Raw genomic sequence first — 15,192 nt, forward strand, 5'->3', positions numbered from 1 at the left:
CAGATGTGTTGAACTACAATTTCTGACCATTGCCCCAGCAGGCTGGGGCTGATGGGAGTTGAAGTCCAAAACATCTAGAAGACACCAGCTTGGGGAAGGCTGCTGTATTTCAGCAGATCTAGGCCCTCAGTTCTTGCCTGCAGTCAGCCAGGGCTGGTTCAAATTACTAATTTGCCATGGCATTATTATTATTATTATTATTATTATTATTATTTATTTATTTATTTATTTATTTATTTATTTATTTATATAGCACCATCAATGTACATGAATATGAAGCCAAAGTAACCAGTTCTAGACAAGGTGACTGGACCTGTGAATGCTATATTCAGATAACAGTGACCTGTGACTTCCCCATCTCACAGAAACAACTTTCAAGTGGTGGGTCATGCTAAGATGTGGTGAGATGCATATGGAAACATTGAAACAAGCCTGTTGCTTGTCTTGGTATATGCCCTAAATGTACTTGATGCATCATCATATGCTGAAAGCAATCCAGATCATTTGAGCACCCACCCACACGCACCAGGGTGCAGTTATTACAGAAGAGTCTAGTCATCTATCTTCTTGTGCTTCAAATGCAGTGAGATATTTTTCTCACACCAGTGTACTGGGATATTCCCTGTTGGTTCTGTAAGCTGCCCAGAGAACTCTTGCAATAAGGCAGCCCATAAATTGTATGTATAAATAAACATTATATTTTGTACTTGCAAAATTTATTCTTCCCATCTGATAGCATTTCCATTGCTATAGAGATAGATGTTCTAGAGGTGGAAGTGGGAGAAACAGTGAGATGCAAATACAACTGCCAGCCGTGTCTTTCAAGGGCCAAGAGAAGGAATGGAGATAGCAGTGCAGATGACAGCAGCAACAAAGGGTCTGTACTGTGATGGAGAGAGCAGCAGGCAGGTGGTATGGGCTACTTGCTCACAAGAAGTGGCAAGTTGCACAGCTATTTTTCAGTGTTCCATTTCCTGTACAGAAAACATTTCTTTGTAAGAAAAAGCAGGTGTGGCATTGCAGTGGAGTGACGATTTTGGCACAAGAATTCAGATCAGGAAACCATAGGTATCATAGTGAAATTACATGCTACATTTGATGCACGATAGCATAAATTCTTCTTCCTGTACAGAGATTATTTCTACACAGGGGGGGAAATGCAACATGTGAATTATAGGTATGAATTGAATGAAGGTCAGTTTTGTAACAAGTGGTACTCAAAGCCACAATCTCCCCCCCCCCCCGCTTTTTTTTAAAAAAAGGAAAAGAAAATATGCTTTATTTGGTGCATATGTACAAGATGAGGAATTTCTTTTTTTGCCTTGCTACATGTTTACATAATGTCACAATTTAATCGTGGAAGCATTTTTTAAAAAAACAATGGAAGGGATAGAAGATAATGGTTATAAAAAAGGCAGTGTCTGCAAATCCCCTACCTGTCAGTTCATACAAAAGAGTCATCAAGTCATGAAACTATGGGAATATTTATGGCTCTGAGCTTGAAAATCAACATATGTAGTCATCATAGAGAGTTTTGGGGAAGATTTACTAAACAAATTGTGTCACTTTTGCCTTGCCATGGAACCCGCTTTCTCTTTTAGGGATCAGCTTGCCATTTACCATTAGCGTTCGCGGCATTCTGGATTGCGAAATCTCCAGATTAACGTGCCGAGTCCTGTCATTTCCCCCACAGGCTGTCTAGCAATGATAATCCACTAAAGGATTGCTTCATCCAAGTGGCGGTGTTTGAGTCAAATGCTGGCAACAGGCAGGGAAACCCAAACCTGTTGAGGCAGAGTTCTCACGGGATATGAAGAATCAGAATGACATCCTTTAAGAGAGGGGGCTGTGGTGGTGATGGGGGGGATCGAAAGGGAGGTATAGTTTGCGTGAGCAGAATAAGTCCATGGGCAGCATCTGTGATGGAAGACTGAGACCACGGTCATGATTGTTGGAAGTTTGTGGGCTGTGATGCTGATCCTGGTCAAAGCAGGCCTGGGGCACCACTGTTTGGAGTCGTTGCCTTGTCAGATTAGTCATACGGTTACCATATTTGATGCTCAACCTGGACAGACAGGCCTGCCAGGCAGGAACTGCTCAGGCAGATGATGTTAGGGGAGGACAAAAATTATCCACCGCAAGACTAAGAAGACAGATGACACCCAGCAGGAACAGCAAGCCAAATCCGAGGAATCCACAATACAGCTGGCTGGCCCTAGGCTACCTGCCTCTTTGAAGTGGAATAGACATCACCGATGAGCTGTCACATTAGATCACGAGGCTGGAAAAAGCTGAAAGAGATTTAGTTCTTCCAATAAAAGGGAAACTTTAATGGCTCCAAATCTTCCTAAAGGGGGCCAAGGTAACGTAGGAAGGGGGGAAAGGGGGAATCCTTAAGATGTAATGACAATAAAAAATTACCAGCCTCCCTCCTTTCTCTGCAGTGAAAGATGAGCCAAACTGCATTCAGCAGCAGCTGAAATTATTGCAGTCACTACCAATACAAGAAATAAAAGTTACGCCTGCAGGAATGCTAGGTAAAGCAGTAACAAGTAATCACTACGACCAAATCAAGCTCGTTCTCCAATGTTTAACATCCTTCTACGTTACTCTAAAGCTGTGGGGCTATAACGTTATAAATCCACCACACAAGACATGCAGTGCCGGGATACAAAGGCCGTGTGTGTGTGCGTGCGTGTGTGTGTGTATGTATGTATCTAGAAAGCATAGGAACAGAATAGGGCCATGTTCCTACAAATGCTTTGTGATAAAATTCAACAAGGTTTTCTTTTTTAAGCAGAGGAAGGACATCGTTTCATTTCACCAAATCATACACTATGGTAAGGTTACCTAATGGATAGAGAAATGTGTTCAAAGTGTAGGTAGTACATGAAACGTAGTGCTCTAATAATGGAGAACAACTGACTTATCTAATTATGCATGCTAAGAAGAAATATTGCTCTCCAAATGGCAGAAATTTAAAAAAGGACCTGTCCATTAAGATGCCACATTTCTATAGGTTTGGGATTGATGGTTAAAGTCTTTAAAATAGCTGAGACATTCAAACAAACGAAAAGTAAAGGCAAGTGAGAAAGAATTGAACACACATGTAATTTTAGGTGTGGCTAAAAAAATAAGGATCCCTATAATTTATTTGAAACTACATTTTCTAGACAGCATAGGCATGGAAGCTCTCTTACATGTACAGTATTTGGGATGTGTACTGGCCAAAAACCTTTTCCTGTCTTTTATTTTCTGATCGGTATCAATCATAGAATAGGGGTACATTCATTTTTAAAATCATCTGTATTGCCTGAATCAAGAAATAGTACCATCACTGGTAATATAATGTAAAATGCTTTCACAGGATTCATAGAAAATGCTTTTCGAATTTCACACAACTTCATGGGGATGTCACAAGCACCCACATTTGCATAGGAAGGTCCCCATTTTGCCCTAAGAAAGTGTTACATATGTCATGGAACCAAGGCATTTAAGTCATTAGAAAATACAGTTCCACATAAATAGTGACTGGAAAACAAATCAGCTGATAGGGGGAGAATAAATAAATAAAAATAATTAATTCAACCTTTGGATACCTGGTTAAAAAAACAATTAGGGAGGAACTTGATGGAATACAGCTCTCACCAGGTGCCAAAAGATGGACAAACCAGGGATTTAAAGCTCCAAGTTAGCACTTCGTTCTACCTAAATATTGAGGGGAAATGAAAGCTGTGTTGTATAAGTTACAACAGCAAAGCAGAATATTTGGTGCTATTTGAATTAAGCTGACAAATGTAAAATACAATGGGTTACAGTGATGACTTGCACCAGCCCTCCTAACCTGTTGCCCTCGTTGTTTTGGACTTCAACTCCCATTAGCCCAGTTAACAAGGGCAGTAGTGAGGAATGCTTAGAGGTAGAGTCCAAAATATCTAGAGGGCACCAGGTTGGGGAAGGCTGGTTTACCCCTACTATTCACCATTATGTAGCAAATAGACTGTATACAGCAATGCTTCTCTAGAATGAGGTTGCCCTTCACTGGCTGGCATGGCAGGGGATACAGCAGCTGCCTGGCAGTACAGGACAGAGATGCAATTGTAACTACGATGAAGGCAGGATAATGTAATAGATCCTATATTGCTTGTCACAGTACATATTGTTCCCTAATTTTAATAGAAGACATGAAGGTCTGAAGATGAACTTCTTGAAAATAGTTTAGAAAACCTCAACTAAGCAGGAAAGAATGAATCCATGGAAGAGCATGGTTCAATTAATACATTAATATTATATAGTTCTCCCATAATTCTTCTGCCCTCATCAGTAGCTTTGATGTTAAATAGATGCTAAGAGTGGCAATTTGGAATGCATCATCTTCATACATTTGCCTGTCCTATATGTCAGTACACATCTCATATCCACCACTCTCCTTGTTTTTAGAATGGTCTCTCTCAAATATGGAAACTCACCATCATCCAGGCAATTCATTGATCACATTTGCAATGTCAAACAACAAAACTCAAATATTGCTATAAATATTCATAACTGTTAAAATGAACATGAGGCCCAGGGCGTAGGTTTTAACTGATGTATGTATTTCTTTACTGCATCATCTTGCTCTACTAGCTGTGATCAGAATGTCTCGGTTCAATCATCAAGAAAGCTGCAGCAGGAATGACAACTGGAAGGTTATTTGCACACAGACAACATTTACTCCACTCCTGAATACTTTTCTTGTGCAGCATTATCACACCATATGGCAGAGACCTCACATCCCAGAGGCACATACTCAAGAAGATAACATGTCAGGCTCTTGAATGTATTTGGATACAGCAGTTATGCAAAATAAGAAATGTGGATCATTGTTCACAAAATGCTATGAAAATAAATTCAATGTTCATCATCATTTCTGTAATTTTTTGAAGGAACAAAATGCAGTGAGACGTGCCAATTATACTCCTAAATATGCATATATTAGAAGTGAGACCACGAAGGGCAGGACAAACAAAATATTTATTGAAATGTAAAGGTTAAAGAGTGAAGCAAGACACATAGTATTAACTTCTAGCAGCAAGATTTTTTTCTTTTACCCCACAAGTAAATCTGAAGATCAATTTCTTAAATGATCAATCAACAATAAATATGCTTATCTTCCATGGACACTTCCTATTCTCATGTATGTGAAACTGATTTAGCCTTTTTTTTCATTATAAAGCACCTTGGCTTTACAATATTTAACGTTTGGTGGTACATTAATGTCTGAAATAAAATACTCCTTATGGCTGCTAGTCCAGCTCAATTATATACACTTATAAATTTAATTGCTTCTGACAAAGTTAACTTTTAATGGGCAATGAATAAACATGAACAAGGTCTGACTCTGCCCATTGTTCCTGGAAGGACTGCACCGCCGTAGAAATTTACACAAGCCAGCCTGTCCTTCTTCAACATGGTATCCTCCAGATATCTTTGACAACAATTCTCATCATCTCTGATCATGGCCGTACTGGCTTGGGTTGATGAGATTTGTAGTCCAAAACATCTGGAGGGCACATCTGTTGGGGGAAGGCTGTGCTAATTTTTGTTCCGCTAGAAAAAAAAATATCTAACATCAAAATTAAAAGGTATGTGGCATTTCTGAGGCTTCTCTCTGCAGGCTTCCATATGCAAGTAAATATACTCCTAAGTCAATATGCTGACGTTAGAGGGAAAAGTTAAAAGCCAAAACATTTATCAAGAAATCGAGGTTTCAGGTAAAGTTTCATCAAACTTTAGAGCCACATCTTTAAGTACCTTGCAGAAGAATATCTGCAGAGACCCACAGCAGTATTTGTATTTTAGTATGTTATGTTAGAAGCTGAAGTTTAGTGAGCATATTGTGTAGTTGGATAATTATGCAAACATTTGAAAATTGTGACTTGGGGAGGGCTTTTTTTTTTAGAATCTCCAGAACCAAGTATATAGAGGAAGAAATTAATTTTCTAATCTCTTGGAGTTAATCCTTATATTACAAGTAAAATGTATTAGCTTAAAATGGTATGTATGGAGTTTTTTGGGTACTTTCCAATCTAGGTAGTGGTCAGTTTACCTATGGCAGGAATATGACTTCAGGCTTGTGGAATTTTTTTACTAGAACCACAAGATCCACCAATTAGAGCCTGTCCAAAATACAAACACTAAGAATTAAAGAATCCATTTTGATTAGCAGAATTATTCAAAGTCTTTCCACACAAAAATCTACTCCTGGTTGCCTTCAAGCTTTCTTCATTTCAGCAGTATAATTTAAAGATGTTGCTGTTGTTGTTAAATAATTAGGAGCCAGGAATCTTCCCTGACCTACTGCAAACCATCCAGATCTTCTGCCTATCCCTGACCTACAGAGACATATGTATATAAAATGCCTGCAAACCATTCTGTAAGCCAATGGTTTCTCAATGCAATGAATAAATCCACATGTAGACATCATCAACTGTTACTGAAGGGTGTGGAATGTGCTTGAATTGTAAAGGACATCACCTACTTTATGATCATGCCTGTACATGATAGCAGGCATAAGGTAAGGACAGTTAAATAAAACGAGGTTGACATGGAAGTCTGGACACATACAGAAAAGGGAATGAAGATGCTTCTGTAGAATTGAGGTAGAAGTGTAGTAAAAAGAAAGCACTAAGTTACTGGGAAAGTGGAGATATTTTTTTAAAAACTAAAATCTATCATTCCATTTGCAGTATCTATCCTGATATTTTAATTTTTTTATATCAATATGTATTCCCTCCCCAAGGAAATAAGTAATCAACTAAGACTTTTAAAATAATTTATCACATAAATATGTTTTGCTTCCAATACATTTGGCTTCTCTTTCAAAATCCTTGGCACAATAGAACTTTATAGTAGCTTTTACAAAACTAGTGTAAACATCCAAAGGAGAAAAATACAAGGGAGTACTATGCATGATACAATTCAGACAAATAGCACAGCTGACATATTGCAGTAGAGTTTTATAAAGGCTAAGCTCCTATATGTCTGTATGATTAAAATAAATGCTCTACTTTAAGCAGCTTCATTCACATTTCACTTGTTGAAAATTGCCAAACAATTGTTTTAATGAAGTCCATATTTCTAAACAGCTACTCAATGCAACATTATTACTTTAGGCACCAACTGTTCAGCTTCACATATGGAAATGACAGAAACGAATGCTTGCACATCAGTGATCCCAAATGATGTTTTTCATTTTTCAGGAACACAGCATTTAATGTGTATTATAGAGTCTGTTCTTGATGAAGACTATGCTAGACAGATGTTGCCGGATACCTGGATAATGCTGAATATGATTAAACCAACGAGACACATTAAGGTATTTCTCCTTCTCCTGCACTGTAAGGTCAGCCTAAACAATGGAAGAAAAACAAAATCCACAGTCAAATTACCAACAACAGCAAGATATAAAATATTTAACTTTTTAAATCAGATTTCAAAATCTGAAATCTGTAAGCACTGTTGATTTATGTCATTTCATTCCAACTAAGGGAGATTCTACACTGCCTTACCACCATGATCTGCTCCTCTCTTCTATATGAGTTCTTGTACTGTTCTGGCTTCATTTCTTAGTGAAGAAATATGTTGCTATTGCAAACTAGGCCTAATGCAAGATTTCTCCCCCATGTTAACTTCACCTACTGTATTAAGATACCATGATCATTCTATACTTATTATTCTATTTATATCATGTAACCAGTGTAGAAAATGAAAACAGCAGCGTTTTTATTGGTTAAAGAAAGGTAAACTGTCAGATGGATGGCAATGAATCACCTGCCTCAGGACTAGTTATTTTTAGATTCCAATTCTTTGTATATCATTAGATACAGGACAGAAAAGGAAAAGTCAAAATAAAGAGTATGAGAAAAGGCAACCTTCCATTAAGGAAAGCTAGGCCACAGCTAGACCTAAGGTTTATCCTGGGATCCTCCAGGGTTCGCCCCTGCCTGAGCACTGGATTCCCTGTGTGTCACCTAGATGAACAGGTTTGACCCCTGGACGATCCAGGGATAAACCTTAGGTCTAGCTACAGCCCCAGTCAGGAATAGAACCACACGTTTTTCCTATACTAGACTAACCATAAGAAACCCTTACAAAACTATGATCTCTCTCTTCACATGTTACCATTTCTAGAAAATGGAAATCTGTTTCTTAAAGGAAAAGGTATCTACCAGTCAAGGCAGTAACAAACTTTAACTCACTATGATGTGGTGCAGTCCATAGTACATTAGAATATCTGCTAAAGTAAAATTGTTTCCTGTAATGTAGACTTTATCTTCAAGGTATGAATTAAGGTCCTAGGAAATAAAACCCGTAAGAGATTAAATGCACCTCAAACTACAGAAATTTAAATCGTAAGAGCACAATCTTCCACATCCAACCAATGCATGCATACAGATATATGAGCAAGCAACTAACTACACCACTTCAGTGAGAAACCAGGAAAAGGATCTTGGGACTCATGGTGACAGTTCATTGACAATGCTGACCCAGGGTGGTTCAGCAGTGAAGAAACCTAAGACCTAAGGATTATCCCAGGCAAATGGAGGGCTCGTCCCTGCCTGCTCCCGTGATCCCGTGAGTCATTTGGATGCACAGGGATGATCCCGGGACGATCCCGGGATATAGGCCTGGTCTAGCTATGGCCAGAATAAGGTTCCCAGTGTAGTAATTGGGGATGAACAATTATTCCTCTCATGCAGAAGTCTGGTATTTGCTTTTTTTCCTGCTGGCTTATGGTCCCCGCTGCTGGTTGGTTGGAGGCAAGTGCCTTCACCCAAACAGCAAGGAAATCCTCACTAAACTGCCTGCAAGAAAAGTGGATTGGGAACATTACAGCTTCAGCCGGTTTTCAGCAAAGGGACTCTGAGCATCAATACAGAGCAGCAACTGAAAGGACTTCGTCTTTTTTCTTTTCTTTCCTGAAAGGTGGGGAGAGTGCAGCCTTTAGCTGATGCTGGGTGGCAGCACTCACAACTGTCTTCCAACCCTTGGCTCTGCGAAGGGGTAGAAACTGCTGCAAAGATACTGGGACAATTCATGTCTGCCTCTACACTTTCAGCACTGGGCATATGGGTTGCCTTCTTTTGAAGGTGATGCCATGGCAAGTATAATAGGCAAGCTGGAGGGTGCTGTTGCATGGGCATCTGGTTGGCCACTGTGGGAACAAAATGCTGGACTAAACAGGCCTTTGGTTTGATTCAGCACAGCTCTTCTGTTCAATAGTAGCACAAGGAGAAGGCAACGTGCACAACCAATCTTCTTCTCCCAAATCTTTTCCAGATGTTTGAGGGGTCCTCTGAAACAATGGGGGATGTGTTGTACATGGCTGCAATGGGGGTGGGAGGGAATATTGTGCCCCTTATTGCCACAGGGGGAAGAAGAGGAAGAGAAAGATTTATTGTGCAAGTTGCCTTCCACTACACAACTATCAGCTACAACCCTTTAAAGAGATGACTGACCAAGGCCACAGCTAGACCGAAGGTTTATCCTGAGATCATCCAGAGTTCGCCCCTGCTTGACCACTGGATCCCCTGTGTGTCACCTAGATGAACAGGTTTGACCCCTGGATGATCCAGGGATAAACCTTAGGTCTAGCTATGACCCAAGATAGGTTTATAAAATTATGGATGGTATGGAAAGAGTGGAGAAACTCTTCAGTTATACTACCAGAACTTGGGGCCACCCAATTAAATGCACTGGAAATAGTTTCAGGTTAGACAATTTGCCTTCATTCGCTGCTGTTGGATTTCTAGAAGCTTTTGGCCACTGTGGGAAGCAGGTTTCTAATCCCTTGATCTGATAAAGCAGGCTAATTTTTAGTTGTTTTGAAAGTATTTTATTTCAGTTTCCAAAAGCTGGGATATCCCTATATGGTTGACTATTTTTGGTACATGTGTGACAACTTATTCAAATGTTAAACTAGTTTCCTTTTTTGCATACAGAACGTAAGTTTAGATGCAGATGCTTTACACATGGAAATAGACTTCTGCATACGAGAAATTGCTGAAGGGTCTCGAAAACCCCTATATGTAGCTAGAAAGTTCAGATTCAGAGATTGGCATTCATTCATTTATTATTATTATTATTATTATTATTATTAATTGCATTTTTTATACCACCCAATAGCCGAAGCTCTCTGGGCGGTTCACAAAAACTAAAACCATCCAAAGTACAAAACAAGCAGTATAAAAACATGATATAAAATACACATTAAAACTTATTAAAAACATACCACACATGATTAAAACATCTTTAAAACATCCTGAAAACATTCTGTGAGAGTTTTTGTGAAAGCCCCTACCATACCTACCACTGAGGACCACTGTGGTCTAGGCACACCCTATTGCCTATCAGTAATCTACGTGTGAAGGAGAAGGGAAGAGAATACACACATACACATGTTAGCAACAGGGCACTTCTGCAGTTACCAATGGGTGAATGGTCTTTCAAAAAGAGAATCAACCAACCACACTAGCCAATAACTAAGCAGCAGACTGGTTAAGATCTAACTGAAAATTTGGCTACTAAACATAGGACACAACCCTGCTGAAGTTAAGCACATTTAAATTCAATTGCTTTCAATGCCAGACAAGAATGCTTAAATTTTGGATTGTACCCACCCATACAAATATGTTTTCCTTTCACTGTTAAGTAGATTCCTATATAAACCAAAAGACTGGCAGCACCATCATTAATATCAAGAACCACACCTTTCTTTTGATAATTAATGTGTCTGAACAGCCACTTTGTTTTATTCATCCTGACTCCCCCACATACACACATGCTTAAAATTATTTCTTTTAAAGAAGGCATTTCAATGAATGGTATAGCTTTTTTTATTTCACCATGTTGTCACCTGTTGATAAATTACTCACTCCGTAAAAGATTGGAGAAGTAGTACACACACTTTTTTTTTTATCAAGACCACCCATTAAGAACATAATAATGGTCCTGCTGGATCAGGCCAGAGGTCTATTTTTTTTCTCCATTTAATAGTAGTCAGTCATATATCCTAAGAAGTTCACATGCAAGGTATGATGAGACAGCCAACCCCTATTGTTGATCCCCAACATCTGATCATTCTACTGCTCCAATACCCCAAAATTCAATCTATTAAATTACATTACTCTTACCTTCAGAATTATTCTAATATCTTCTTTGCTGGACTGCTTGTCTACTTGTGTTACTCTGTATTCTAACCACTGCTGAACCTTTGCCTTCTCTTCTGCACTACTCCCAAGCAGCTGTTCCTTCTTTGCTTGTTTAACTAGATGAATGGCTATAGTGGTCAGTCCTGTCAGACTAGGGCCATTGTTCGCTTGTAGTACAGGAGTCTAGAAAGAGAATTCAAGCTGACTCAGTGATTCTGATATAGAGCAACATTTGAACTGCATTTGTAAGACATTCCAATTCCCACTAAGCTCCATTTTATAAAAGAAAAATCTACCTTGTGTGGGAAAAAAATCCAATCCTAGATACATTTCTTGGAAATCAATCCCATTTAGAAATCAATTAACCTGACTTTCTATCAAAGAAGATGCCAAACAGTGTTGATGAATGGAAAAGTATAACTTTATTATACCTCTATGCACTGTTATTGTAATTTCTTCTTCATAAGTTCTGAACCTTCCCACCCCCCGCCCCCACCCGAAAGAAAGCCTAAAATTACTGGGCAGAGACAGAAAGAGTACTAAGAGCTGCAAGTGCCCCCCAAAGCCTCATGTTGCAGCCTTGTTTCATATGTGTTGGTCCAATAAAAGGTATTTCACCTATTGAGTTCCTATAACATAAGTAACAACTGCATGTATTGGTATTGCAATGTTACTAGCATTTTCTACATTCAGCAGAAACAAGTGGTTCATTTTCTACATTCAGCAGAAACAAGAGATCCTCCAAAGGGATTTTTCCAAGCTGGGAGAGTGGGCATCCAAATGGCAGATGTGGTTCAATGTAAGCAAGTGTAAGGTGATGCACGTTGGGGCAAAAAAACCCAACTTCAAGTATAACCTAATGGGATCTGAGCTGGCGGTGACTGAGCAAGAAAGAGATCTTGGGATTGTGGTGGACAGCTCGATGAAAATGTCCACCCAGTGTGCGGCCGCTGTAAAGAAGGCAAACTCCATGTTAGGCATTATAAGAAAAGGAATTGAGAATAAAACAGCCAGTGTCATACTGCCCTTATACAAATCTATGGTGCGACCACAGTTAGAATACTGTGTACAGTTCTGGTCATACCTAAAAAAGGATATGGAAAAAGTTCAGAAAAGAGCAACTAAAATGATTAAGGGGCTGGAGCATCTCCCCTATGAGGGAAGGTTATATCAGCTGTGATTGTTTAGCTTGGAGAAGAGGAGGCTGAGGGGAGACATGATAGAGGTGTACAAAATTATGCATGGTATGGAGAATGTGGGTAGGAAGACATTTTTCTCCTTCTCCCAAATACTAGAACCCAGGGTCATCCAATGAAATTGATTGATGGGAGATCCAGGACAAATAAAAGGAAGTACTTCTTCACACAGCGCATAGTTAAGTTATGGAACTCACTACCACAGGATGTGGTGATGGCCACCAATCTAGATGGCTTTAAAAGGGGGTTGGATAAGTTCCTGGAGGCAAAGGCTATCAATGGCTACTAGCCCTGACGGTTGTGTGCTATCATCCCTGGCTGATGGCTGGTTGGCCACTGTGTGGACGGAGTGCTGGACTGGATGGACCCTTGGTCTGATCCAGCATGACATTTCTTAAGTTCTAAGTGGTTAAACTTTTCCTAATTCAGCACTGTATTTACACAATAGCAAGGTGCTGCAAACATGCAACAAGGACACACACCGTGGTATAGTTAAAGAAAATCTTGCGTGTGCTGAATGCATATAAACTGGCATCATCAACCTCTCACTTATTGAAAGAAATCACTCTGGTGAAGAAGAACCTGCACGGACAGAGCGCAAATGCCAGTTTTAATGTAATAATGATACATAATATAAAATATGTTTATTTCATTTCTATACCTCCCAAACTAAAAACCATAAAATACAATAACACAGTATGTACACAATCCTATGCATGTTTAAACAGAAAAGTCCTGCAAATTCCAGCATGCTGGGAGTTGTAGGACTTTTCTTTTCTGTGTCAACATACATAAGATTGTGCCTTAAAGCATAGTATGTTTTAATATTAATAATTAAAACATCAACATTAATAACAGCACTACCAGTATTAATATATGTTGTTCAAATGCTTTTTAAAAAAGGTATTTTCTATACAGGAAGAACATGAATAAGAAAAATAGTTATGCCTCACTGTGGGGGGAGGGGAGCAGAGCAGCAACAGAAGAATGTGTGAGAGGCCAAAAAAGACGACTGTCTTTTAGAGGTTTTTAATCTTTGCAAGCCGCCCAGAGAGCTCTGACTATTGGGCGGTATAGAAATGTAATGAATGAAAATGTAATGAATATCAGCCTGTATAAGCGATTTTTTTTTAAAAAAAATGCAAATTTAGGTCAACTCTTTGGAATAATAATAATAAGAAAAAAGACACCTATAAACATCCAACAAAAAATTGTTAATAACGGGAGCGGGTCATGGGCGAAACTCGAGATGACAGAGCCAAACGCGTGTGCGGCTTGACCGTTCTCACAACCAGCGTCCCCCTCCCCGCGGCCCGCCCTCACTGATTCCTCGGCCCGCTTCACCTTCCGCTCTCCTTGGCCGCTGTATTTGTTCCCCTTCTTCAAGCCCAAGGACTTCTCCAGCAGACTCAGCTCCTCGACACCCAGGCCAGGCCCGACTGCGGCCGCCATCTTCGGCGACAGGGAGGGAAGGAAGGAGGGAGGCCCGCAGTCGCCTCTGCCAACAACCTGCGCCCTGATTGGACGAGGACGGCGACACACGTAAGCCCACCCCCCCCTAAGGAGCCTGGCTTCCCTCCCTGGCCGCAGATGCTCTGGGAGGAAGGAGGTGGAGGAAGCTGAGGAGCTGACGTGGATAAACGGAGGCATCTGCGGCGCGGTTCCAAATGTAGATGCGGAGTCCCGGGCAGTGGAGAGTGGTGGCTCCCAATTCTGTGGGGCTGAAAATCCATTCTGGGTTTCAGTCAAAACCAGCCAGGACGCTAAAGGAGCTCTCCAAGGTGCTGACTACGAAGCAAACCCCAAATAGGTTCAAGTACCTTGGAGAGCTCCTTTAGCGTTCTGGCTGGTTCTGGCTGAAACCCAGAATGGAACCACAGCCTCAGCGAAATCGGAGCAGCCATCCCCCACTGGTCCCATGGGAATTTTTGATGTTTCTTATCAATAGCACTAACAACAGCAAAGGAGCCTTTCCCAACCTGGTGCCCTCTGGATGTGTTGGGAGTTGTAGTAATACACACCTGGAAACTCTTATGGGACCTTAAACATCAACCATTTTTCCTGGCATATGATGAAATGGACTCTAGTCCACTTAATCATATGCGTACAGTCCACAATCCATGGGAGTCTATGCCAGAATAAAATGGTTGGTACCACAAGGCTCTTTGTTGTTACTTCTGCAACAGAACTAATATTGCATCAATAAGTATTTTCTTCAAACGATCTCACTTTTTGCATAATGGGCCATTAAGAACATAAGAGTCCTGCTGGATCAGACCAATGGTCCATCTAGTCCAGCATTCTGTTCACACAGTGGCCAACCAGCTGTTGGCCAGGAACCCACAAGTAGGACATGGGTGCAATAGCACTCTCCCACCCATGTTCCCCAGCAATAGGTGTACATAGGCTTACTGCCTCTGCTACTGGGGGTCACACATAGCTACCAGGACTAGTAGCCATTCTCCAGGAATTTGTCTAACCCCCTTTTAAAGACATCCAAATTAGTGGCCATCACTACAACTTGCGGTAGCGAATTCCATAGTTTAACTATGTGCTGTGTGAAGAAGTGCTTTATTTTATCTGTCCTAAATTTATTTCCGCAATTCTTCCTTCCTGCAGTTGTGCCGGAATATGCTTCCATATGAATGGGTCCTAGCGCTAGTAATTGAAAGGCCTTGTGCAGCTATTCTGTCTTTTTCTCCTTAATGGATTATCTGCACTATGTAAAAGAAACGACAGAAGAAGCAATAGGAAAATATGGGAATGGTTATAAGCAGAAGACATCATCGTCTGGACCCCCTTAT

At 40.3% G+C, this 15,192-nt stretch overlaps 1 protein-coding gene across 1 annotated transcript; it reads right to left on the reverse strand.

Moving 5' to 3' along the window:
• Positions 1-6,800: 6,800 nt before the first annotated feature.
• On the reverse strand, positions 6,801-13,861 carry EEF1E1 (eukaryotic translation elongation factor 1 epsilon 1). The gene is made up of 4 exons (XM_063130353.1): positions 13,733-13,861; positions 11,175-11,375; positions 8,241-8,336; positions 6,801-7,390 (listed from the first exon to the last, which is right to left on the reverse strand). The coding sequence occupies exons 1-4, from the start codon at positions 13,838-13,840 to the stop codon at positions 7,253-7,255; spliced, it is 543 nt and encodes a 180-aa protein (XP_062986423.1). The 5' UTR covers positions 13,841-13,861; the 3' UTR covers positions 6,801-7,252.
• Positions 13,862-15,192: the final 1,331 nt, after the last annotated feature.

This window comes from Elgaria multicarinata, chromosome 7 (assembly GCF_023053635.1).
Source record: "Elgaria multicarinata webbii isolate HBS135686 ecotype San Diego chromosome 7, rElgMul1.1.pri, whole genome shotgun sequence".
Lineage (NCBI taxonomy): Eukaryota > Metazoa > Chordata > Lepidosauria > Squamata > Anguidae > Elgaria > Elgaria multicarinata.